The sequence below is a fragment of the Physcomitrium patens genome, chromosome 11 (genome assembly GCF_059467195.1).
Source record: "Physcomitrium patens ecotype Gransden chromosome 11, ASM5946719v1, whole genome shotgun sequence".
Taxonomy (NCBI): domain Eukaryota; kingdom Viridiplantae; phylum Streptophyta; class Bryopsida; order Funariales; family Funariaceae; genus Physcomitrium; species Physcomitrium patens.
The window spans coordinates 6,757,979-6,784,636 of NC_143420.1; the positions used below are offsets into that span (position 1 = coordinate 6,757,979).

General features: G+C 34.0%; 2 protein-coding genes across 2 annotated transcripts; both read left to right on the forward strand.

Moving 5' to 3' along the window:
* Window positions 1–336: 336 nt before the first annotated feature.
* LOC112288236 (uncharacterized) lies at window positions 337–3,844 on the forward strand. The gene is made up of 2 exons (XM_024532230.3): window positions 337–2,045; window positions 2,440–3,844. The coding sequence occupies exons 1-2, from the start codon at window positions 1,661–1,663 to the stop codon at window positions 3,069–3,071; spliced, it is 1,017 nt and encodes a 338-aa protein (XP_024387998.1). The 5' UTR covers window positions 337–1,660; the 3' UTR covers window positions 3,072–3,844.
* Window positions 3,112–25,950, forward strand: LOC112289076 (uncharacterized). The gene is given in 13 exon segments (XM_090253989.1): window positions 3,112–3,347; window positions 3,592–3,772; window positions 21,943–22,023; window positions 22,532–22,629; window positions 22,739–22,901; window positions 23,135–23,228; window positions 23,231–23,703; window positions 23,955–24,337; window positions 24,510–24,583; window positions 24,735–24,798; window positions 25,007–25,139; window positions 25,257–25,370; window positions 25,573–25,950. Coding segments are annotated over 13 exon segments (2,160 nt in total). The 3' UTR covers window positions 25,639–25,950.
* Window positions 25,951–26,658: the final 708 nt, after the last annotated feature.

A 26,658-nucleotide genomic window follows, 5' to 3' on the forward strand; every position in this document is an offset into this window, starting at 1 on the left:
AATGTGGAGGCACAAAGTGGGGAAATTCCACAAAAGATTCATCAAAGAACTGCAAAAAGACACACACCCTAATGCTCCCCGTTTAAGACGCAGCCAATGTAACTGCACCCTCCAGCTTTGCCATGTTTGGCATGAGACTGTGGATAGAAGCACATGATCAGCTTCAAAAAGCCCACTATAGCATTTTATACTATGTAAAACAACAAAAAGACAACAAAGAGAGAAAAAACAAACAAACGAACCGACAAACAGTGAGCGTGTCTCATTCACCATCGTTATCACCATCGCCAGAATTCCAGCTTGATTGCATGCTTTCTCACTCGGTCGCACGCTCGCTGATTTGTGGGTGGGTGTGTGCATGTGTCTGTGTGTGTGGGTGGCCTCACTCGGTCGCTCGCTCCCTGATGTGTGGGTGAGTGTGTGCATGCGTGTGTTTTGTGCAGATATTTCTGTTTGTGTGTGTTTGTGTGTGTGGGTGGCCAAGCTCAGGCAGGAATTGGCACAGTGGTCGATAAGTTGGAATAAGTGGATTCTAGCTTCAGCTACACTTGTAGTTGTCGATGTGGGTCACCGAGGTGGTTCAGTTGTAGAATGAAGATCCCGAGCCAGAGCTGGGTTGTTACGGAATCCAGGTGAACAAGTTGCAGATCGATCTAGATTTTCGGAGCGAAGGAGGGATGGAAGGGGAACACCCGCCGGGTCATAATGCTCTTGGCATGGCTCGGACGCTGTGTCTAGAGCTGGAGTCTGTTTGTATTGAGCGCTGGTGGAGTCCCTGATCAGATTGCCACAATGGGGAGAGGGGTTAGTTAACCCGGATTTGGAGTTGTCTGTGTGGGGGAGTTCACTATGGTAAGGATTCTAGCTAGAAGAGCCCGAGAGTAGGAATTGAATCCTGGAGGATCCCTGATCTGGTTTAAAATTGGGTTTTTGCTTGCCTCCGCTATCTTGAATGCGCCGCTTGAAAGCTGCTGTTGTTGTCGATTGATGAGGAGCATGAACCGGGACGATCTTTAGCCTCGTGTGGGGGTGATGCACTTGAGTTGGATCACGCACTCTTCTTCGTCCTGCGTTCTGTTGTGGGTTTTCTTCATGCGTGCTGGCGCGTGCTTGGGTTGTAATCGGTTTGGAACGACCTTAGACACGGGGCTGTCATCAATGTGTCTCTCCACGACTGCTTTCAGTGCTGTCTGTGTTCAGAGCCAAGGGGTTGGTAGTTGCCAAACAGCCTTGTTGATGCCCAATTTCTGTAGCGAGTGCGTTGTGAAAGCCTGCGGAGTTAGTGCATCGTCTGCGGCATGGAAATGTCTCCGCTTCGCATTTGACCTTGGGTTCGGGTCGATTACGCACACAGTCTGCTAGTGGAATGCCGATTGAGCGAGATTCTCAATCCCGGCGATGAGAGGATCCACTTCAAACCCGTTTTCAGTGGCCACGTTGTAACCGGAGCCTCGGGTTTGATATGATCAGAGTTTGGTGGTTTTGGTCTTGCTCATCGATATAAATCCTTCAGAGGTGATTTCCTTAGCGGTATGGCTCTGACTTGCGGTTTTGTAGCACTGAAATATTGGAATGGCACATGAGGTTGACCCATGAACCTCGGGGTGAGGATTCGAAGAAGCTCTCATAAAGAGGGCGTGAAGACTAGGATTTGAAAAACATGAAGAGGTATGCGAGGCTTCGGCAGGATTGTGCGGAATGTGACAATGTGTTGTACAATGGGAGTCCGGAGGATTACTCTGTCGACTATGACATTGCGCAGTCTCCGTGGAGGATATCAGAGAGATCTGCCTTGCCTCAACGAGACTCCTCGCCCAATGTGCGGCCCACGCAGCCTGCGAGCTCATCCGCAGCTGGCCCGCCTTTCCCCAACTATTTGACCGAAGCTTTCAAAATGCTGGCCGCGCCTCAAGATGACGGGTCGAGGAGATTTAGCGAGCAGTGTGAAGTTGGGGCTGCTAATGACGATATCCGGTCACGATCTTCGAGTGAGAGGTGGCCCAACGATGCACAGGACGACGAGTGTGATTCCCAGGGTCCTAAAGGTGAGATGATTTTCCTTCTCGCTTCACTCCTCATCACCAAATTTCGTGGTCCTGTTGGGTACAGCCCTCGGATGTCTTGACTGCTAGCCATTATCACAAGTTTCGCAGTATCAAGCAGGGGAAAGGTCATAGTTTTGATTGGTAGGCCTCCAAGACAATAGAAAACTGCGCCATTTTCCTGGGTTTTCTCAAGGGATTTCTTTAGTTTCACGGGCACTGGATAACTTCTTACCCCAAGATGCTTGAACGTTCCAGTGTCTCATTCACCAGATAGACTGCTAAGGTTGGGGGAAGCTAGTAGTTGCAATCTAGGGAGAATAAAATTTTCTTATCCGAGCAATTGACATGGTTGGTCCTACCAATGCTGAAGTTTAAAATTAAAAAAAATCTGCAGGAAGTGGGCGATGGGGGTCAGCGGAAACGGCGTCCTTGTGTGCGCGGTGGGGCTCAGTGAGCACAAACGATCAGTGGGACGAGGCTGAACAGGGTATGGACTCCTTCCGTGATCCTCTCTCCCCATCTCCATCGAGTAGACTGTCGCAGGAGGAGAAGCCGCGGACAGGTTCAACCACTGCACCTTCACATTCAGCGTCCATCGAGAGAAAACCTTCGCTGCGAAACGCTCCCAGTCAAGAGTGGCTAAACGCGCTCACGGGTCACGCATCTCCAACATCTCGTCCGACAGTCCACGCTTTTCCAGACAACGGTAACAACCATCTGCACGTCACCCCTCCGTCAGTTCAACGAGACTCCTTCCTGCGAGAGACGCAGGGATGGCTAACATCCGTCATACGCCCCTTGCAATCACGAAAACACAACCCATGGGAGGATCCCAGCGAGTTCAACTGGAGAGCCGCAGCGACATTAACAACAACCACCATCCACCACCACAACAACACCATCAGATTCTCCCACGGGCAGACGACGACATCCACTGACTGGTTCCCAATCCATGAGATACAACCGCCTGAAGTCATCAGACTTACTGACAAGCTCCGGCGGCGAAACAGGATTCAACGACGGTGATCACCACCACATCCACCCCGTAATTAAGAAAGCAGCATCTATGCGAGAGCACAGGCTCCATGGGGGTACTACAACGGCCATAGCAAGAGCATGCAGTGAGAAGTATGGGGTGAGGCAAGCAATCCTGGATTGTGTTTCCTGTGGGCGAGCCTCACCACCCATTGTGCAAGACTATTCCTGCCGCCAGCACGGTGTCGGTGACTGGACCCGCAGTGCAAGCACCAGATCCGACTGCACCAACTCCAAGCGCAAAGGGGTGATGCATTTCTGCCGCCAGTTTATACGCATTGGGAAGAAGCTGGACAAAACGAGTTGAAGGCATATGAGGGCGGGGATCTCACTCACTCACTGGCTCACTCGCTCACTCTCATCGTGAACTTGTGGCGTGGATCCGAGCGATGGCTCCTCGCACAACAACCATGTCGGTAGCACAAAAATGCACACTGGAAAAACCACAGCTTTGCACAGCTTGCTCGTGTTCTAAATCGTTCACGCTTGTGTGCTGAATCTGTGTGTGTAGCTCGGTTGGATTGAGATGGGTGCATCCTCATGATTTGAGCATCAGTTTACGTCGATGGATTCTCAGTTTGCATCGAATTCTTCGTCATGGAACAGCTCAGTGTCAAGAATTGAGTGACTCTGGCTGTGGACTCTGGCCTTTTTGGACATGTCGGGAGTCGGTGCATTCCAAGGCCTCCGATGTGATGCATGAAGGTTGCCTTGTGTGAAAATTGATTTACAATTTCCACTAAGAAAATGGACATTTCATTGCAGGTTCTATATTTTGGGTGTCATGTCTGTTTGGTTTGTTACGAAAGTTTGGATTCAGAAGTCCTGAATTATTCTCTGTGTTGCATTTGGACAAGTAGTATTTATGCTTGGTTTGTTCTCTCTTGTTTTTTGCTACTTGATTGTTTTTTTTAACATTACCGGTTTTTATTTATTTATTTGTATGTTTGTTTGTTTTGTATGAATAGTTTTTTTCACTTTTGGAAAGTTTAACTGCATTTTGGATTTTTGTTCATTTCTTCAGTTTTTTAGAATACAAGTACTTGTTAATGTGAAGTATTAGTTTCCTTATCTTCATCAAGTTTATGGAAAAGTTATCTTAGTTTTGATTGAGGTTATTGGTGATAAAAATGAATAATAATTATGTTGTTTATTTATTTATTTTAAATTGATTAAAATAAACTCATTCAATACTTTCATTGAGACTTGTCTTATTTACCTTTAATTAAGATTGTTTATTGAGTTTAAACATTCATGCATTTTAAAGAAAAAGACTCATTTTAAGGTCTTAGCTAAATGTACAAATTTCCTTATAATTTTAAAGTTCTTAAATAGTGACTTAAGTTTTTTTAATTAATATATATATATATATACTATCACATATCAATTTTAAAATCTTTATGTTATTGCTTGCATTATGTTTGAAATTTTAGCTTTGCTATCATGCCATTTTTATATTTATAATAATTTTTTTATAAATGCTATGAAGAATTTGTTATTAAACCTTTATATGCCATGTATAAATAGATTTTGTATTTAATGAATATTTGATTTTAATCATTTTTATTTATTATTTTAGCATTAATTAGTTTTTAACAAGTATTAATTGGTTTGTTAAAAGGTATTTGCATAATTTATCATAAGTTTAAGATCTTTAGATTATACAATTTTATTTCTTGTAATTATCACATTTTAATATTATTATCAATTTATCATCACTTTTATGTAGATAAATTCCTCAACATAAATCTTATATGTATACAAGTAAGAATCTTTTGTATAATTCGATAGATATTAAATTTTATAAATATTAAGAAGTCACCAATAGTAAGATTCTAGTAATTGCTAAATTACCTTGCAGTTTATGAAATATTGTAATAGAAATTTGAAAAAGTAGTTAGAAGTAATATCTTTTCATTGTACCAACAATAAAATTTTATAATTTTATTCCTTCAAGATAACAAAAAAATCCAAAAATTATAATGTACATGATTTATTAATCTGTTAACATTTTCTAATCAATGTATCTTTTGAAATTATTTCAAATAATACACTTATACAATCAACAATAATTTATTTGACTAACAGAGGTATTCTCAAGGAGAAGAACATGATAAAGACAAATAAATAAGTGAGACTTCTTTCAAAGAAAGATGACAAAATAGAAATAACTTGATATGTATATTAAGAAAGAAACTGGAATGGCTATTGCTAAAAGACAAGAAAACTAGAAATCCTTGAAACTAGACTAGAAGTAAGAAAAGAGTTGACAAGAAAGCTTCACTCTTGTCTCTATATATACTATCTAACTAGAGGGTACGTGGCGACGTTCTATAGGACCTCCAATATGTGTTGATTTTGTAAGACATATGCCTTGACTTACAAGACAAGTTTTTCTACATGTGGGCCACATAGTTAGCTTGATCTTCAAGCAAACAACATGTGTGGCACATGGCCAACTTGTTGACTACGTTTTTAATCCAAAAAGTCAATTGAAGACACCTATAAAGTCAAAGTAGCATCTATTAAGCTTCTAAGAAGCTTCTATAGTAAATACTATAGAATTAACTTAGTTTTATCTATTTTTACTTACTTCTACCTATTTATATATGTAATTATTGACTTACATGAGTATGTCTATGAAATAACCCCCCTTTCTAGTAACGAGTTCCAGAAAGAGTGGTCATCATATGTTGAGAAAATCTATGATGCAACAAATTGTATTTGCCACATACTCTGATCTTTGTTTTTTTTGAAGATGATTGATTGAGCCTCTCAACCATCGATAGTGTCCCATACCAAGGCTGGAAGACCACCCAATTATTTGATTATTGTTGAGGTCTTCATAACTTCCTTCAAATAAAATATTTGGAACACTGTCACGAGTTGTTCCTACCTCTAATAAAATCACCAAAAATCAAGAGTTCCTTCCAAGGTCGTGATACCAAACGCCTTGTATCTCACCATCTATTCGAGGAAAAACATGTAGTTCTTGAAGATCTTCATCTCGATTGTGTTGTCTTGAAGGTTGTGACAATTATAATGTCTCATCTGGCAGGTTAGCAAACAAAGGCTCTTGAGTCTAATCCATTGGTTGTTGGTTCTCCATCTCTTGAGTGTCACAACTACAAAGAAGCTACAAACAAAGATTGAAAGTAGAATGTTATCTTGCCTAGATCTTATTTCTTTAATAGAAAAGATTTTCATTGTGATTTTGATGGATGTCGTCGATGAAAAGCCTCCACCGCCTTTGCTGCATTTGTAAGATTTTATGCTAGCTCCCATGTACATTCACTAATATGATATCTAAGCCAATGGACAAGATACTCCAATTTATTTTGGCGTCGCCTTGAATCTAAGACTTCTTCCACTTCAAACTCTTCATTATTGTCTACTTCTATAGGAGGAGGTGGAGCTTGTCTTCTTCTTGGTATGTCCATTGTCTTATATGGTTCAAGAAGAGACACGTGGAATAGTAGATGGATTTTCATTGACTATGGTAGATGTAACTGATATGCAACTAGATTCATTTGTACAAAAATAGAAAATGGTCCAAGATTTTGATAGTCCAACTTGTCACAAGGACGAGTGGTCTTGATATTGTAATGAAGTAACTATATCTTATCACCTAAGTGGAATGGTGGTTGTTCCTTTTGAAAGACATCCGCATTGACCTTTTGTTGTTCTTGAGCTTCTTTTAACTACACCTTCATTGTTGCATGTAGCTTTGATAAATGAATAGCCAAATCTTTCGGAGCTGGATTATCAACTTTTATAAAATTAAAAGTATCAAGTCATGGATGATAACTATAATTAGTAAATAAAGGTGTTTATTTTGTAGAAGAATGTACCATGTTATTGTAAGCAAACTTTGCCAATGTCAAAAGAGTTGTCCAATCATCTTATTAGTAGTTAATGGTATATCTTAAATACTGCTCCAAAACTTCATTAACACGCTGTCTTTGTCCATCAATTTGAGGATGGAATACCAAAGATAGTTTTATATCTACTTTTAGAATCTTGAAAAAAATCCACCAAAATCTTAATACAAATTGAGTTCCCCTATCTGTTAAAATATCCTTGGATAATCCATGATAGCGATAGCTATTGTCAAGAAAGAGCTTAGCTGTTTCTTCACTTGTGATAGATTTTGTATATGGTACAAAATGTGCCAACTTGGTAAAATAATCCACTATCACGAATATAGAATCATAAGAACTTGAGATTGGAAGATCCGTGATGAAATCCATAGAAATAGAAGTCCATGGTTATTTTGGAATGGATAATGGCTGAAAAAGTCCGTAAGATCGATGACAAGGAGTTTTTGATCTGGAGCAAATATTACAAGATTGTACAAAATCTTTGATTGCTTTCCATATTTGTGGCCACCAAAAGTCTGTGGATGTTAGTTCTAAAGTTTTATTGTATAGAAAATATCCTGCTTGAAGAAAGTCATGATGAGCTTGAAGAATACGTAATCGAGCTTCACCTTTTGGAACATATAGGCGTCCTTCAAAATATAGTAGATTCTTCTTAAATTCAAACTTGAAAGTATCATAAGACTTTGAAGGATTTTCTTTAATATCACAAATAAGAGGATCAAAAGACATACTTAACTGAACTTGCTTAAAAAAAGTTGAATCAATAGTTAGTGTTGATTTTATTGCTCGAAGATGAAGATGCTTTGGCTTGAAGAAAATTATTCATTATTAATCAAAAGCAGCATCTCCTTCCTCTGGTGCAAGATAAGATCGTTTAGAGAGTGCATCTTACAAACCTTGTTGTTTTTTTAGTCAATAAGTGATCTTGAATTCAAATCTTGACAAAGTTATACTCCGATGAGCTTGGCGACGATTCAAAATACGTGCTAATATAAAATATTTAAGATTCTTGTGATCCGTATACACTGTGACTAGGTTAGAAGCACCTTCTAGATAATGGCGCCATTCTTGAAATGAATCCATGATTGCAAGAAGTTCTTTATCGTGGATCTCGTAGTTGATCTTGGCAGTTGAAAATTTTTTGGAATGAAAAGCTATTAGATGAAGTTTATCATCATTTTCTAACAATACGATATCCAAAGAAAAGTCTGATGCATCTATTTCCATAAAAAATGGTTTAGAAAAATCGACGCGATATAAGATTGGTGTAGAAATAAAGGCTGTCTTCAAAGCTTCAAATGCTACTTCAGCTTCTTGATTCTATTGAAGTTTTTTTTTGCAAGTCAAACGTGTAAGTGGAGCTGCAACTTAAGAGAAGTCTTTAATGAAGATCCAATAGTAGTTGGTAAATTCCAAAAATCATTGGACATTTCTTATTGTTTTTCGGATCTTCCAATCCATAATAGTTTGAACTTTCTTAGGATCCATCATAAGTCCATCATTTGTAATGATGTATCCTAAGAATTCGACTTGAGTAGTGTAAAATATATACTTTTCTATCTTAGCATAGAATCTTACATTTTTTAGTTTTTGTAATACTTGGCGAACATAAAGTTCATGTTCTTCTGGGTTCTTAGAATAGATTAAGATGTCCTCTAGGTAACAAATAACAAAGTCATCTAAAAACTTCCAAAAGACATCATTCATTAGATGTTACAATACTGCTGGTGTATTTTTAAGTCCATAAGGTATGATATTGTATTCAAAATGTCCATACCTTATTCAAAATATAGTATTCCATTCATCTCTTTCTTTGATGCGTACCAAATTGTATGCTCCGCATAGATCTATTTTTGTATAGATCTTAGCTTGATTCAACTAATCAAGAAGTCTGGATATCAAAGGTAACAAGTACCTATTTTTGATAGAGATTTTATTGAGTCCTCGATAATCAACAGACATCCGCAATGATTCATCTTTTTTCTTTACAAATAAAATTGGAGCTCTTGCTGGAGATATAGAATGGCATATGAAGTTCTTGGCCAAATTTTCTTTAATATACTCCTTGAGTTCAGTCAACTGATTTTGAGATAAATTGTAGATTGGTCCAAGTGATGGTTGTACTCCCTATTGAAGGTCAATTGAATAGTCATATGGACGATGTTCTGGAAGAATATCTATATTATTTTTCTCAAATACATCTTAAAAATCTTGATATTGGCTTGAAATGCTACTTAAAGTCTTTCCACCGGTAGAAACATGTGTGGCATAAATGACCTAAGGTGATCCTTCTTTTGTAGCATGCAAGAAAGCACTTGCACCTATAAGTATAGGTTTAATTATACTAGACTTATGACTTTCTACTTAATTAACCTCATTCTTAGTTATACTTTTAGAAAAGTCAAGACTACAAGAAGTTTAATCTATTTTAGGGTTATATTTTTTTAGCCATGATAAACCTAAAATGATTAGATTAGAATGGGATCTAATAATATTAAATATTACAAAGCTACTATGACCATTAGTTGTTATTTCTATAGGAAGGATTTTATGAGTAACATCTTCTCAAGATAATGGACGACCATCTATGACTTCTATATGAACAACTTTAGTTTTTTTTATTAAAAATATGCTATATCTTTTAATAATTTTTTTATCTAAAAAATATATTGAGGCTCTTGAATTGAGCAAGACAGAGGCTTTGAGATATTTAGGTCCTAGAATAACATTTATCATAAAACATGGAGAGGGTTCTGAGGAGAGGATAGGACCTTCATTAGGCATTATACAAGGTTCTAGCTACACGATCCTTATTATAGTTGGATAAATTTGTTTTCTGACATGCTATCTCCTTTGATTGCCGTACTCCTCATTTTAAGGTTGTGTCGCTTCTTTGGGCAATGTTGAGTAGTGTACTTAGGTTCTCTTCAATATAAGCATAATCCTTCTTGACGACGACGAATCTTTTCTTACTCAGTAAGAGGTTTGAAATGTACTGCATCAATTAGCATATCTCCTACTTCTGAATGTACCTATTGAAGAGATGTTAGAAATGCTATTGAATTATAGTTACGTTGAAGTCCACTTGTACGGTTTTCAGATCAAAATTCAAATAAGTAATTGTCACACTTCACAAAAAAGTTAATTGCTTGACTCAATGTTTGAGGATCAGGTAAGTTCAGCATTAATTTTTTTAGGTCATATTCTAATCCGTAGAAAAATTGGCTAATAAGTGCAACATCATCCCACTTGATATCAATTACAAGTTATCAAAATTGTGAAGCATACAATATTACTGATCGATTGCCTTGTCGTAAAATACGGATCTTATTGGTTGCAATATGAATTGCATCATGTTCTCCATACATGGATCAAAACTCTGCCAAAAAAGCTTCTAGATTATCTAATATTGGATCTCGTCGTTCAAAAAAAGATGAAAACCATCATAATGTTGAACCTGAAAGAAGCGTACCAATGAATCTAACTTGTGATCTTAGAATTGGATAGCTTTGGGATTGAAGTTCAATCACAAGTTTTACTTGATAGATAAATCCTCTTAACTTTGATTTGGTGCCATTAAGCTTCTCGGGAAGGATAATTCTTGGTTTTCTAACATTGGAAGGGCATTCTACTATAAGAGGATGGACATGATTTGGTGCAGATGTTGAAGCAACTCTAATCATTTTTATATCTTCATTTTCTATCAATCTTGTTGCTCCTTGTAGTAGTAAATTGAGTTGATACATTGCAAGCATTAACTCCCTCAATTGCTCTTGCATTTGTGCCATTGCACTCTTCATTTTAACAAGTTCTGCCATTATAACACTTAAAAAAGAGAAGATGTCTAATATCACTCAAGACAAATAGAAGAGAGGACTTGAGAATAAAAAAAATACTAAAGACAATATTAGTTTAGAAGAGGGTAATCCACAACTTCTAATATACTTATGTCTTATCAAGAAAAAAGGATAATCCATTCTTAATCAAGATTAGACAAAGCTGTGATATTGTAAGTATATTCCTGTCAATCTATCAAAGATAAGAACATGATAAAGACAAATAAATAAGTGAGACTTCTCTCAAAGAAAGATGTTAAAATAGAAATAATTTGATATATATATTAAGAAAGAAATTAAAATGGCTATTGCCAAAAGACAAAAAAAGTAGAGATCCTTAAAACTAGACTAGAAGCAAGAAAAGAGTTGACAAGAATGAAGAAGGCTTCACTCTTGTCTCTATATATACTATCTAACTAGGAGCTATGTGGCGACATTCTATAGGACCTCTAATATGTGTTGACTTTGTAAGACATATGCCTTGACTTATAAAACAAGTTTTTCTAAGTATGGGCCTCATAGTTAGCTTGGTCTTCAAGCTAACAACATGTGTGGCACATGGCCAACTTTTTGACCACATTTCTAATCCAAAAATTCAATTAAAGATACCTATAAAGTCAAAGTAGCATCTATGAAGCTTCTAAAAAGCTTCCATATCAAATACTATAGAATTAACTTACTTTTATCTAATTTTACTTACTTCTAATTTTTTATATATGTAATTACTAGCTTACATGAATATGTCAGTGACAAGTATACATTAAAGAAGACAATTGATTTATTCATGTATATTATGATTTATCAAAATATTTCATAATTTCTTCTTACAAATCAAGACATAATGCTTGTATATCAAAACAACAATTGAATAGATGGAACATTGTTTATATATATATTATTTTAAAAGAAGTAGAACTATATGAAAAAAAATACTTTCAAATCAGAGTATATTATAAATATAATGACTCAATCAAGCTCTAATAAATTACTATGACTAATAAAAAGTATTTTAAGAAAACTCCAAAAAAAAATAAAGACCTTATTCAATGGATTAAGTGTAAGATTTTACTACACCTTGTCAAAGGCAAAAATTTGGATCTACAATATCTGTTAGAAGGAAGGATTAAATCTCTGACCTTGTAGTTAACAACCACAAGGTCTAACCAATTGAGCAAAATATTCTGCCGAAATTTAAGTAACGTAGTAAAAAAATAATGCACTCAAGCATTTGTAAAATGGCCTTATGTCCATATAAAAACATAGTCTTTGCAATTATAATGTAAGTGTTCTTTTTTGCTCTATTTTGGCTGTTTTTTTTTTCCAAAGGTGTGGTCTATGGAACTAGGATTTAATGACTATTCTATTCTAAATAAGGACTTAATATGTGACTTCTTTGTCCAATTGTAGTTTTGCTTTGGCTCATGTTTGTACTATGACTATCAAAAATTTATAATCTCTCTCTCCATCTTTGCATATTATTGTATCAACTATTGATAAGATAAAATAAGTCTTTGTTTGTAATGTTTGTAGATGCCATGGAAGTGTAGATGTGTAGTTGTAGGTCTAAGGCCAACTTATTTTGGTATTATTGTGTGTAACAGAGAAGTTGGTGATGTAAAGAGAAGAGAGCTTCAAATAAGCATTAGTGAATATTCAGCTGATGTATGGTTTGGATTCTTTGTTCATATTCTATCTTGTCGAATATGTTTTATATTTCCAAGTTTAGTTCCATATCATTAATTATAGTTGTATTGGTTGAAGTTGTTGGGGTTGGCTTTATTGAGGTATTGTCAAAGGAGGTTGGTGATATCTATTTGGAAATTGTTGTGGACTATTGTGATATTGGTTCATTGAAGTAATGTACAAGGTCTTTAGAAAGTAAAGATTGGAAGACAAAAGGAGAAGATTGTAGGTGGATTTGTTGAGATTCTAGATTAAAATATATTATCTTTTATCCAAAGTTGTATAAATATGATTTTTTTTATTGTTTTTACCTTTCTAGTATAATTGTAACATTGTAGATCTTGCCATGCTTCAATTTTAATGTGTATGGTTGCCTTTTAAGCTCTAGAGAGTACAAAATCAGTATAGTAGGAGGTGTGATCTTTGTCAAATGGACAATTGTTTACCTAAATATACCAAAATATGAAGGATCACAGTATGAGCCATGATATATCCAAAGAGACCTTGATTGAGGGAGTAAGAGTTGTTGTGAGGTGAGGATCAAGGTTGACTCATCTATTGTTGTATTACTTGAAGCCTTGCTTGAAAATACACCAAGCACTTGGTTGTAGAAGGTAGAAGGAATATTGCAACAACAAGATTTTATTTCTAATAGAATCCTAAAAAACTCCAAGTAAAACTTAACAGTGCTAATTAAGCTTTAATATATCCAAAGAAACCTCAAAGTAGTTACAAAATAAGTATGAAGAAATCCTAAATTCCACTCAGGTATTAGCCGGTATCCTATTTCAATCTAAATGTTAAACTTTTAGTACCAATATCTTCTTCTTGAACTATTGAATTGCCTCCAAAATAAATTTAAACTATAAAAAATCAAATCTAGTGTCTATAAAAAAAAATTACTTCAATCTAATTAATAAATTACTAAAAATCTTAAAAATACTCATTGACCCTCAAATTCGAATTTTTGAGACCTCAATCTACAAAATCCTTTATACACTTTAATTCTAACTATTTGATTGAATTTAAAATCTTTATACATACTTACAACTAGAACACCAAAACATTGCCTATAATTCATCCATACACACACCAAAAAATTCAAGAAATCTTTAATTTTTTAAACATGATTTTAATTTCTAAAATCTAATCCAACCAAGAATATTATTAACTTTGAAAATCTCCCAAAAATTTAATATTAATTCAATTGATATAAAACTAGTGCTCACAAATTTCTTTCCTATTTCACTTTCAAATCCTACTCTTTAATCTATCAAAGAACTTTGGAGTTGCCATAGCTATGTAGTTTTGTGCCTTGGGATCTAATTTCAACTCAGGTTGACAAGTGGTCCTCTCTAGGTATCAATATTTGGTAATTTGGATTAATTTTTGCTTGAACATATTGATATCTTCCTTCATAACATTTCTATATCAATTACTCATCTCATTTACTTTGATTTGAAGTCTTTATGCATCTACAAAGTAAATAGAAGCTTCTTTTCTAAAAATAGTATTAAGACTAAATTTTTTATTATCTTCCTATCATTTATTCTTATTTTTTCTATTACATCTTCTTAATAGGTTGTATTTAATAACATACATATTTTTATTTTTTACCATATAGTTGTATTAGTATACAACATTATATAAGGTATTGTTCTACTTTGTAAGTAGTGAAAGATGTGCAGGTTGTTGGAACACGTTGTATCTATGCCATATTGTGTTATTGTGAGGGCACTCCTAAAAGGCATAAAATATTGATTTTAAAGTATTGGTGTTGAAGAGAGAGCATTGGCCATCTCTCTTCATGACTTATTGTCATATTCCTAGTAGTATACCTCCTACTAATATTAGCCATTATAAGGCTAATAGTTTTCAAAGGAGCCATGGGTGCCAAAGAATTATATAAGCTTATTTTTTAGATTTGAGTCTGAAGTAGTGATTATTAAAAATAGCTTCACCTTTTGGAGGAACAGTCTTGGCTTGGCTTTATTCTCTATATCCTTATTTTATTATATAATTAAATAAATTAGTATGTATTAAGTTGCTTTGATATTTCTATTGTTAGTTAGCAAAATCTATAGAAAGATATTGAATTAGAATGGCTCCACTGAGCAATTTAATAGTATGTCTAAAAGGACAAGTTAAGGAATTGAATACTCCAAGAACTGCCATCAAGCCTTATCACATTATTATGGTGACCCATTTGACTTTCTTGTCATCAAGGTGGATGGATCCTATAGGCACAAGATTTATTTCTTCAAAAATTGTGACAATATACTTGTCACCTTATAAAACACCATCTATTATGTTAAGGATGTGGAATATTTCCATGATTATATTGATAGTGTATAGTATCTACTATTCAATGTGTGTTTAAGTTTGAGCCTCTTTAGGATATCAAATATATTATCAAGTAGTTGAGAACATTGATTTTTTATTCTTTTTGTACTAATAATGGAAAGAATTATTGTATTGTGTCAACCTAGTGTAATTGGGTACCAAAGGTCGTTACAAGTTTGTAATCCTTGTCTTACTCACATATTGTATTATTAAGCCATATTATGTCTTTATATAATGCCGTTTGGTACTTTAAGAAAAGAATTAATCAATAGTAGTTGTTGTAATATTTTATCCCTCTGATATAGAGTGAATTGTTTTATGTCAATTTGGATTTCTTGTCATCCTTGTCTTGTTGTGATCTAGAAAAGAGAACCTTGGTTGTAGACCAATATCTTTGTCCTCACGATCTAGTGGAGGTTGGAATATCAAAGTCCATCTTTGCAATATTGCACTTTTATTACTCTATATCAAAGAAGCACTTTTCAGAGCACTTCTTTCAATACTATGTCCCTTGCAATTATTTTAGCTAATAGTGCTTGTATTTGGAGTTCAAGATTAAAAACTTTGAAGCCTCTGTGGATGATAGATTGTATAGTGATACTCGACTAGACCTTAGTTCATATAGTACATACAATTATGTCAGACCAAAGGTAATATTACATGAATGCTTTGATTTATTTGAAGTTTTTAGTTTCTATACTTACACATACAATAATGTATCAAATTGATGCCAAGATAAATTGGTTGATGATTACAATCCTTTTTGTTAGTGATAGTTGTATTGAATCCTATTTAATTAATTGTGTTGTGATTTGGCATAGAATTTTTGTTCTATTCTCTGTTAGAGGTATATAGAATCTAATTGAGAATCCAAGATAGCACCTCAAGGAATCCGACCTACTCTATTGAACTCTCTACTTTGTCTTGCATGGTCTTAAAGAAGCCCATGTAGTTGTTATTTTATGCAGGTTGATTTTTGCCCCAAAAGTCATGTAGTATAGATCTAATACCTTCATTATATTTTGTAAGTTTTTATAGTCACTCTTTAGAAATAATAAGGTGTCATCAACAAATATTGAAGTAGTATGATGTGTTGATTTGGATAAAGTAAGTCCTTCTACCATGTATTTGGAGTCATCCAATATGTATCCTACAGCATCTACTTGAAAGAAGAATAAGTATGGTGCTAAGAAGAAGCCTTGGCATATTCATCTTTCTAATCAAAAGGATGTGCCTTGTTCTCCATTGATAGTTATGAGTAATTTGGCTTCAATATAAAGTACCATTATTTATTTGATTTAATTATATAAAAAATCTACTTATTTTATGGTTTCTTGGAAGAAGGTCCAACTAATTCTATTGTAAGCTTTTTCAAAGTCCAATAGCATTAATACTAGATCTTGGTTGTTTTTTTTTTTGTCCAAGTTATGGCTTTAGCTGTAAGAAAAACGTTGCTACACATGCATTTGCCCTTTATGAACCTTTTTTGAGATTTTTGGATCCATCAAGTTAAGTTTGGGTTTAATCTATTGGCTAAGAATTTAGTAATTATTTTGAATATTATATTGAGAATAGAGATTGGTCGATTATTGGTGATCAATGAGACATCTCTAAATATTATGTATGTTACTTATTTTTATTTTTCTGAAAAGGTATCTTTAGAAGAAGATTTCTTTCATAAATTCAACCATGTTGGATTCAATATCTTTTTAGCATCTTTGGAAGAATTCAACTGGAATCATGTCAATCTTGGAATTTTTTTGCTAAAGAAGAACTTTCACTGCGGCCTTAATTTTCTCAATTAAGATATTTTTTGTCTGATATAATGTCTTAGGTGCCAGTGATCAGTTTAAGCATACTGGATATGCATAGCAACTTGGCTAAGGTATTCGTTTCTATCTCCTTGTCTTGAGTGAAGAAATTTTGGTAGTATTCTTGGGCATAGGAGACCATGCCTTGCTATTGTCATAGTATACAACCACCTACATTAAATTCTTTAATACAGACATTCTTATGTCTAGTAATGTAGTAGTGGAAGAAATTAATGATACATCTATTGTCTACTCTAGTGTACTTGGTAGATGTTGAGGTGAATTATTTTTCTAGCTTCTTGTATTGTATTTGTTGGATTTGGTTTTGAGATAAGTTGAGTTTTTCATGAGCTGTTAGATTGTTCCAATTTAATTGTAGGAGTACTTTGGCTTCAAGGAGTTGTGTGAGTTGAGTTTGATATAGGTGTTTCTAAGTATCCCATTTGTTCTTGGCAATTTTGATGTTTTTGGCTTGGATTGCTTTGGCTCTAATCAACTGAGCTATTCCAGCTTCATATATACATTCCATACTAACTTTTATCTATATGAATTTTTTCTTTACCACATAGAATATTCTTCTTTTATTTTGATATGGAATATATCTAATACTATTTTTACATTTGTTGACATAGTATAGAATATAAACAATAAGCTATAACTTTAATTTCTAAATAGAATCAAAATATATTTAAAAAATATAACTTATAAATTCTAACTAATTATTTATTTAGCAAGTATTATGAAGTTGTCATGAGCCCAAAAGTTTGTGCTCATTGAACTTCAAACCTTTACGTGAGTAGTCACAAAAAACTAATCATTTTGGAATCTCTTCACTAGAAAAGATTGCGGAGGATATTGTCCATATAAGCTGAGCAACTGAAGCCTCTTATCATGGACATACACATGTAAGCTAGTAATTACCTATATAAATAGGAAGAAGTAAGTAGAAGTACGTAAAAGTAAGTTAATTCTATAATATCTTTTATAGAAGCTTCTTAGAAGCTTCTTAGACATTGCTTTGACTTTATAAGTGCCTATAATTGATTTTTTGGATTAAAAAAGTAGTCAACAAGTTGGCCATGTGCCACACATATTATTAGCTTGAAGACCAAGCTATTTATATGGCCTATACACAAAAAAACTTGCCTTGTAAGTCAAGATATGTATCCTATAAAGTCAATACATATTAGAGGTCCTATAGAACATTGCCACATAGCCTGTACTTAGATAGTATATATAGAAATAAGAGTGAAGTTTTCTTCACTTTTATCAACTCTTTTCTTGCTTCTAGTCTAATTTCAAGAGTCTCAAGTTTTCTTGTCTTCTGAGAATAAGCTATTTCAGTTTCTTTTTAATATGCGTACTTCTTTATTTCTATTTTTTTACTCTTTCTTTTATACGAATTTTACTAGTTTATGCATCATCTTTTAGTTCATGTCCTTGATACCTCCCTACCTTGGAAGCCAACACTTCTGTGTTATAGATAGTTAGAATAATTTCAGCCGACCTTGAAATTTAGAACCAAATTCACATTCTGTTTTTCATTATTGTCGTAGAATTACGACTAAGAGATTGCTCTTTTAAGGTCTTAAGATAATTCCACATCAACTGAAACTCATTTTTGCCTAGGGAATAAAAATAGCTCCAAGTATAAATCCCAGTGTCATACTAGTGGTTAAATGATATTCTGTGCCACAATATTAATGATGTTTTAAATGCTTCTGATCATAAGAGGGATTTGTGTTCAAAAACAGTATTGAGAAACATAATATGATGTGCATAGTGCAAGTACTTGTGAACAATTGTGTACCATACCATGTAGAAGATGTTTCTAAGGTTTTAGTTAGGAGAACTTAAACCTATCACTTAATGCAAGAATAGATTCATTGCTTAACATAGAAGAAAAAAGTTGAAGTTTAGTGGGTGAATTCTACACTACTTTAAGGTAATCAGATTGTAATTTTAATGGAGTTTACCTGATTGCATAATTTCCAGTGAATTCAAAAGATATGATATTTACATGTCTCTTTTTTGCAGCTGCCTTCACATTGTTATTTCCACTCAATTAGAACATTGCTTGCAATGTAGATTCAGACAGAGGTTTCAAAGAAATAATTATAGCAACATCTATCAATAGTGCAAGGCTTAGAGTTCAAATTTGAAATTGTAAGTAGAAGGTTAGGAGCCTAAAATATTTTTTTATATTATTAATAAAAATACCTGAAATACCAAATATAAAAATAAAAAAATATCCTAATTATTCCTCTCACTGATCGACATTGATTACCAACTGCATGTCTTTTGACGTAGAGTGTCAACTACATGATTTTTGATACAAAGAAATTTAGTAGAGTAGATGTATTTGTCTTTGTTGTTAAATTCCACTCCTAAAGCCTGCAAATGTGAAGAATTTCAAACTTAATTTCATTGTAATTACATGAAAAATGACACAACTTTGTGCAAGCCTATGCAAAGGTAACAATGTCACCAACACAATTGATTAGCAAAACTAACTCCTCTAAATCATGAACCCTAAACCTAGAAGGTAATCATATGTCTATAGTAATTGAAACTATATATCACAAGTGAATCTATGAAATAAGCTACCCACAAAAATGCTACAAAAAAAAAAAACTTATAGGATGCAAAACAAAAGCATAGCAAGTGTAAGATCGAACAAAATATTTACCAACATAGATTGCAAACAACTTACCTTCAAATTAGGAATAGAAGGAAGGATAGCCTACAAAATAATTTTGGTAGCATAAATAGAAGAAAAAGAAGAAGAAGTAGCAAGGCCTTATATAATCAATCCTAAGACAATCATCCTAAGACAATCCGTTTCATATAAGCCATTGACAAACATTAATCTCAATTGGCACAATTCATAGTTGCTTAGAGTTATAGAGTCTTAATCACTTAAGATGGCTCGAGTGTCAAACAAGATACTTCTTCAAAAAAAAACTCAATTTTCTTGCAAGTCCAATCAACCACATACAACTTTTTTCTCTTTTCCTACTAAAAGACAAACTTGTCTAACTGTCTAGATTGCCTCTTAGGAACAATTACAAGCACTTGTAGCATGATTATACAAGAGACCTTCAAAAATTATTTAAAAATCCTTCCACGAAGCGAATTGATGGTAGCCAATTGCTCAACAAAGATTGAGACACATAACAACAAAACTTACACAATTGAGATTTTCTATGACAACCAACAATTCATCTTTCAAATTTAATATATAGATTCTTTTAAAAAAAACTTTTTTTTATGCATAAAAAACAATCATATTGAAAGCTAAACCATATAGATATGATTCTACAAGGAAACAAACTTACGTTGATTCACATCCTCGGGGATTGCTTCAACAGGAGTATCTTCTTTTTTTTCTACCATTTAATTCATTTTTATAATCAAGCCCATCACATAAAAACCTCTACCGCAATCTTGTACTCTTCTACTTTCATATACGTCAAAACAATTACTCAAAGGTTACAAAAACATATCAATTCAAAGCTTGAAAAATCCTAGCTTGAAAATCCAACTTCCAACAAATCTAGTTACCAACCTAATCTAACTCTCTAATACATAAAATAAATTTTTAAAATTTCTTTGCTATAGAATAAAGAGCCTATACCTAGAAAAATTGAACAATTGAGTAAGAAAAAAAGATGTCTTTACAACTCAACAATTGACAAATCCAACAAAACAAGTTTTATAATTTGATCACAAAGCTGAAAAACCTCTCACAATTTCTACAACTCAATTGAAAAACAGCAGGGGCTTAAAGGAAAATACAAATACTTGGGAGAAGATCTAAGGCCGTTTTAAAGTCCAAAGAATCCAAAGAATCTCAATTACTATGGTATTGCAAAGAATGTAACCTATTTATGTAAGAAATGGTTATATCTTGCTAAATGTATCTATGTTTTTTCAAACAAGGATGTTGCTGATACTCTTGGTCTTGACTCTGGAATGTGGATGAAAGAAACTTTGTGGACAACATTGTATTCATATGTATACAAAGAAATTAATCTACATCCAATTATTATTGTGAGATCTCACTTGCTATCTCAATTTTATGGGTAAAATTCACTATTGCAGTACGTAAATTATACCAATTTTGTGATGTCTTCTTATGTTTTTTCCTCAAAGTTGAACTATCTTTACCCAATTACATTGAATTTGGGACAAATCATTAAAAAAAGAGGAATTTTGAAGATACAATTCCAAATATAAAAATATAAAAATAAAGTTAAAAAAAATAAAATAAGAGGATGATAAATTCCTTATGTTGATTAAGTGTAAATAGTATGTACAAGCAAGATCCACAAGATTGGTGACACAATACAAAGTGTAAAAAAATGGTGGTAACTTGAAAAAGAATTATATGACATTAGTTTTGCAATGAAAACACAAAATTTATTTTAAAGATAACTGTAAATATGTAAAAAAATAAAATACATAACTATTTTTTTTATTAAATTAATAAAAATAAAAAAATATATAATAATATCATAATATATATATATATAAATAGAATTTTATTTTTATTTTAAAATTTTAAGTCTAAATATGTCAAAAAATATCTTAATTTTAACCATTGTATCCAAAAAAAAAAAAAAAAAAAAAAAAATGGTTTCATTTCTTTTTGAGATCATTTTTAACAACTTTAGTGCTATTTCAAACAAAAATAATTGGTTTCATTTCTTTTTGAGATCATTTTTAATAACTTTAGTTCTATATCAAACAAAACAAACAAAACAAACAAAAAAAATAGGTACATGTATATGTATATATAATGCTTTATCCAATATGAAAAAATGCACAATTTTTTTATAAAAATGAGACACATCTCTAAAGAAAACCAACTTTAAGATAGGCAATTCAAACCACATCTGTTAATGCATTATTTCTACAATAGAATATTTAATTTTGATTCCATTGAATTTTTTTTTTTTATCTTTATAAAACATCTTCATCGTGGCTTATCGAAACAAATATTAACGCAAATGTTTGCAGTTAATTGAAGGAAGTTAGAGAGTAGACAGAAGTCAGGGGTCTAACTTTCAGGTCTGAATCGAAGGTTCGGCCAAAATTTGCTGTGAAAAGAAGTTTCTCCAATCGTCCCACCCCATCTTTCATCACCCAGTTCAGAGCAGCAGCTGCATCAATTGTTGTGCACAATCCTTATAAATCAACGCAACAGATCAACTCCACCCAGAGTGGCGCCGATCACACAACCGTAAAGCAAAACCGTAATCCTCAGCGGCTAAAACCAGTTGAAAACATATGCGTTGGATTGCAGTTCAGTCGACATGGGGGCCTCGTATTAGTTGTTGATGACATGAAATTCGAAATTCGAACTTTGAACTTCGAAATTCGAAATGTTTGCGACTAGGAAACAAAACATAGAAAAATGCACAAGCAAAACAGACAGAAAACGGTATGAAATCCAAGAGAAAGAGGAGATTGGTAGAGACCGATACTCGAAGTAAATATTAGTTTCTGGTTCAATGAAAACATCAAATGGAGGAGCTGCAGAGTAAGTGTAAGGCTGGGAATGCTGACCGCATTCAAAGCGACCATAGGATTAATTTCAAGCGCGATCACAGTTCTATGACCGCCAGCAGACGTATCAGCGTGGATAGGTAAACGCATCAAGCAACAAACTACTCCCGCATCACATTCTAGCAAATGAACCTTTGCTGAAGTTGTGAACACAGCTCAGGGATTCCCGAATAAATATTAAATTCATTCGCTATTTACAACCCATTTCCAGAATCCGGGATTGTTACCCCCCCCCCCCCCCCCCCCAACCACAGCCGTGCCAAAGTTTTTCAGATGTCATAGGTGCCACTGATGCGATTGACCCAATACTCCCTGTGGCTGTGCAGGTGAAGTTCTCATCCTTGGCGTGGACGCATCACAACAAGGACTTCGTCTACAACCGTTATCCAAAACCTACGTCTGTTCTTGTGTCTCCATTGCTGAAGTTGTGCTATAGGGAGCTTGAGTTTATGACACTTTGTTAGAAATTTTTCCCAGCCCTTCAGATCTTATGATGTTCCTTTACCCGACTAAGATGACATGTTAAATGACAGTATGAACGAGATTGAAGACGAAGGCACTGAGACAGATTCAAACCTCTTCCAAGAATTACATTATCACTTTCTGGGAACTGACCAAAGTCAAGATATACTGTGTTGGAGAGATTCTGAACATGCTGAATGGTTTTCTCGTGCAGAGCTTACTTACGATGGCCAGGTAATTTCGTATTAACTTGTGCTTGAGAAATAAATATACATACACCTTTCTCTTGCTGTTGACTAGAATCTACATACCAGTGGAAAATGTATTTTGAATTTACTATTATCCTTCTATTATTGTCACTATCCACCCTTTTGTAATAAAAGAGATACTCAGGTTACAAAGAGGTAACCGTGGCAAATACATTTTCTTCTTGAAAAAGAATTTTACATCTGGTTGTATGGTTCCAGTACTTGGTGTTATCCATTGAAGAGAGTTGTGACCCAGGCAACAGACTCTACTACTACAATCTTTCCACTTTGCCTCGAGGACTGGAAGGGCTGAGACAAAACTGATTGATAAGTTCGATGCTCAGTATGGGCTGGTTGCAAATGAAGGATCACTTTTCACCTTCTTGACCAACAAGGATGCACCCAAGAATAAATTGACAAGGGTTAGTCTTGATGATCCATCTTCTTGGAAGGATGTGGTTCCAGAATCGGAAAGTGATGTCCTTACATCAGCTGACCTGGTTAATAGACAGCAGTTAGTCTTATGCTATATGAATGATGTAAAACATCAGCTTCAGATGCATGACCTTCAAAGCGGTCATTTGCTTCAGAAATTACCTCTTGAAATTGGCTCAATATCCGAAATTTCAAGTAGACCAGAAGATGCTGATTTCTTCTACAGTTTCACAAGCTTTCTCACCCCTGGAATTATCTACCGATGCGATTTCACTTCTGGAACTCCTGATTTATCAGTGCTGAAGGAGACTAAAATTGCCAATTGGGATAGATCATTGTTTGAGATTCGCCAGGTACAGATTTATGCTTCTATTCTGATATTCTTCTCTCTCTCTCTCTCTAACTTTTCGTATGCTTGCTGTTTTTTCCTACTATTTTCCAATTCAAAAATGACCTATACTATTATTGCCCAACCTCTCAACTTCGACATTTGGATTCTTATCCTTCAAATTCTCCTTATTGGAGTACTTTTAAAAATAAAACTCTCTCAGCTAAAGACCAGAAATTCTGGATTGCGGTTTCTTACATAATTCAAAATATGCAGGAATTTGCGACAAGCAAGGATGAGACTAGAGTGCCTATGTTTGTGGTTGCGAAAAAAGGTCTGGTCCGAAACGGAGATCATCCAGCTGTACTCTATGGGTATGGAGGCTTCAACGTCAGTCTGATGCCATTTTTCAGTGTGTCTCGGCTGGTGTTAGTCCAGCATTATGGAGCAGTAGTTGCAACTGCAAATACCAGGGGTGGAGGAGAATATGGAGAGAAGTGGCACAAGGCTGGTGCTCTAGCAAATAAACAAAACTGTTTCGATGATTTCATTGCATGTGACGAACACTTAATAAAAGAAGGATATAAGCAAAATAAAAAGTTGTGCATTGAAGGTAAGAGTAATGGAGGTTTGCTGGTGGCTGTCTGCATCAATCAGGTGCTTACTGTTAACATCTCTGTTTTAGGGCCTCTATAAAGAAGATTTATTATTTGATATTTCTAGCTTAATCTTACTCGGTAGCATGCTGATCCAGTTACTCATCCATTCGATTTCTCGCACTTTATTAATGATTTTCAGTCTTATCTGCTCTCCTCCATCATCTTTGCCGAGACCGGATTTGTTTGGGTGTGCTTTGGCCCATGTGGGTGTAATGGATATGCTCCGATTTCAGAAATTTACTATTGGTAAAGCCATTGTAGTGGTTGCCTTTTTTTCACAAATATTGCATTAGATTTCTATTTCTCATTGATCTTAGTATATTTCTGTTTTTGAAGGTTTCTGTTTCTGAATGCGTGAGAGCTTTCAATAATGCAAAAGTTTATATTCCTTGGTCAGGTCATGCGTGGATTTCAGATTATGGTTGTGCTGATATTGCAGAGGAATTCGACTGGCTGATCAAGTAAGCATCCTTTTGCATATTACAAGCATTTCATATCGTATTTTAAGTACCAGTCTCATTGCAGTGACGAAAAAAACAATTTCTAAGCAAACTTAATCTTCAAGTCAAGTGCATATTTTGTGTGGACTTAGTGAGAACATGAAGTAATCGAGCTGAGTCTACGGTTTTGGTTCTACTTCATGTTGATCATGTGTCTTCTTTTGTGTAGTTATAGCCCATTGCATAATGTAAAAAGACCATGGGAAAATGGTACCAAGTCTATTCAGTATCCCGCTACCACCCTATTTACAGCAGATCACGATGACCGAGTTGTTCCCTCACATTCATTGAAGCTTCTCGCTGTATGCACTCTTAAAAACTTTCTGATTTCTTCTTTGATTCTATATTGAATACTCTCAAGGATTTATCCGAAAAATCTCTCTTCTCCTCATCAGCTATTCATTGTTGTGGGCGGACAGACATTGCAGTATGAACTTTGCACTAGTTTGGACAACAGCCAGCGGACAAATCCAATAATAAGAAGGATTGAAACAGGGGCTGGTCATGGATCTGGTCGCCCAACCATGAAAATTGTAAGTCTCAGAAATGGTTTCTATGTCTTGATACCTCGACTTGCATCATTTTATTTTCACTATACAAAAATATTTCAGTGGATAGGGTTCTCCAGATCAACCTACTGAGTGCAATGAAAATTAATTTAAATTATCATAGATTGGATGGTTAACTTTTTATTCAAGTTATTATCATGCTGAAGACATCTTCCTTGATGTGCAGATAGATGAAATGGTGGATGCCTACTCTTTTTTTGCAAAAATGACGGATTCTGCTTGGATTGAATGACACAATTGATGTATATAGCCATTGAACACTTGCACCAATTTTTTCAAGTGTATGCTATGACAAAAGAAGTTACCTTTTCTTTCTTCTTTTTTCTTAATTTATTATTTGATTTTTCATGTTTTCTTTTCGATTCAAATAGAAATACGTGTATTACAAAGAAAATCAATAACAAACTCTCTGATCAGTTATGGACAAAGATAGGTTAGAGCGATTAGTTAAAAAAAATGAAAAATTAAATATGTTTTTAGAAATGTAAGAATGGCAAGTTGCAATTAAAGTTGGTTGTCCTCCTAATATAAAAAATTTGAAAATCTATGTCATGTTCTAAATTTTGAACAGAGTTTGGTTTATTTTATTCTTTTGACCTTTAATGGGAAAAAAAAAATGTACTTTTTCTAGAATCTATCATGTTTGATTAACTTTTGAAATGTATTCTATTTAGCTTTTGGTAATGTTTTAAAAAAAATCTTATTTTTTTTTAAGAACTTTGGAAAAATATCTAAAATTTTCTTTATAATGAAAGTCTTTAAGTAAATTGGAATATTAAAGGTACTTTGTCTTATTATTAATTAAATGTATTGACCATCTTGATAAATCAAATAAAAAAAATCTTTAAACTTGTGAACTAACAATTATGCATCCGTATCTATATATATATATATATATATAAATATATTTCAATTAAAATTGTCAACTAAGCATATAATGATTAACTAACAGGTATAAGTTATGTTGATTGTTAAGTTCCAATTATCATATTTGTTAGGAAGTAAATTTGTGTGTGTGTGTGTGAGTGAGTTTAAGTTGCATTTTTTTAAGTTCCAAAAACTTTCTTGGTCTAATGTTAAAGCTGGAATTAGTTGTTTAAGCTTCACTTTTATTGATTTCTGAGGTTAAATCTAACTTGATTTAGAGAAAATTAAAATAAAACATATAATTGAGAATGTCTTAAAACATTTCTACTTCAAGTCACAAGGATACTAAATGAATCTAAAAGTGATATACTATAAACTACAATAT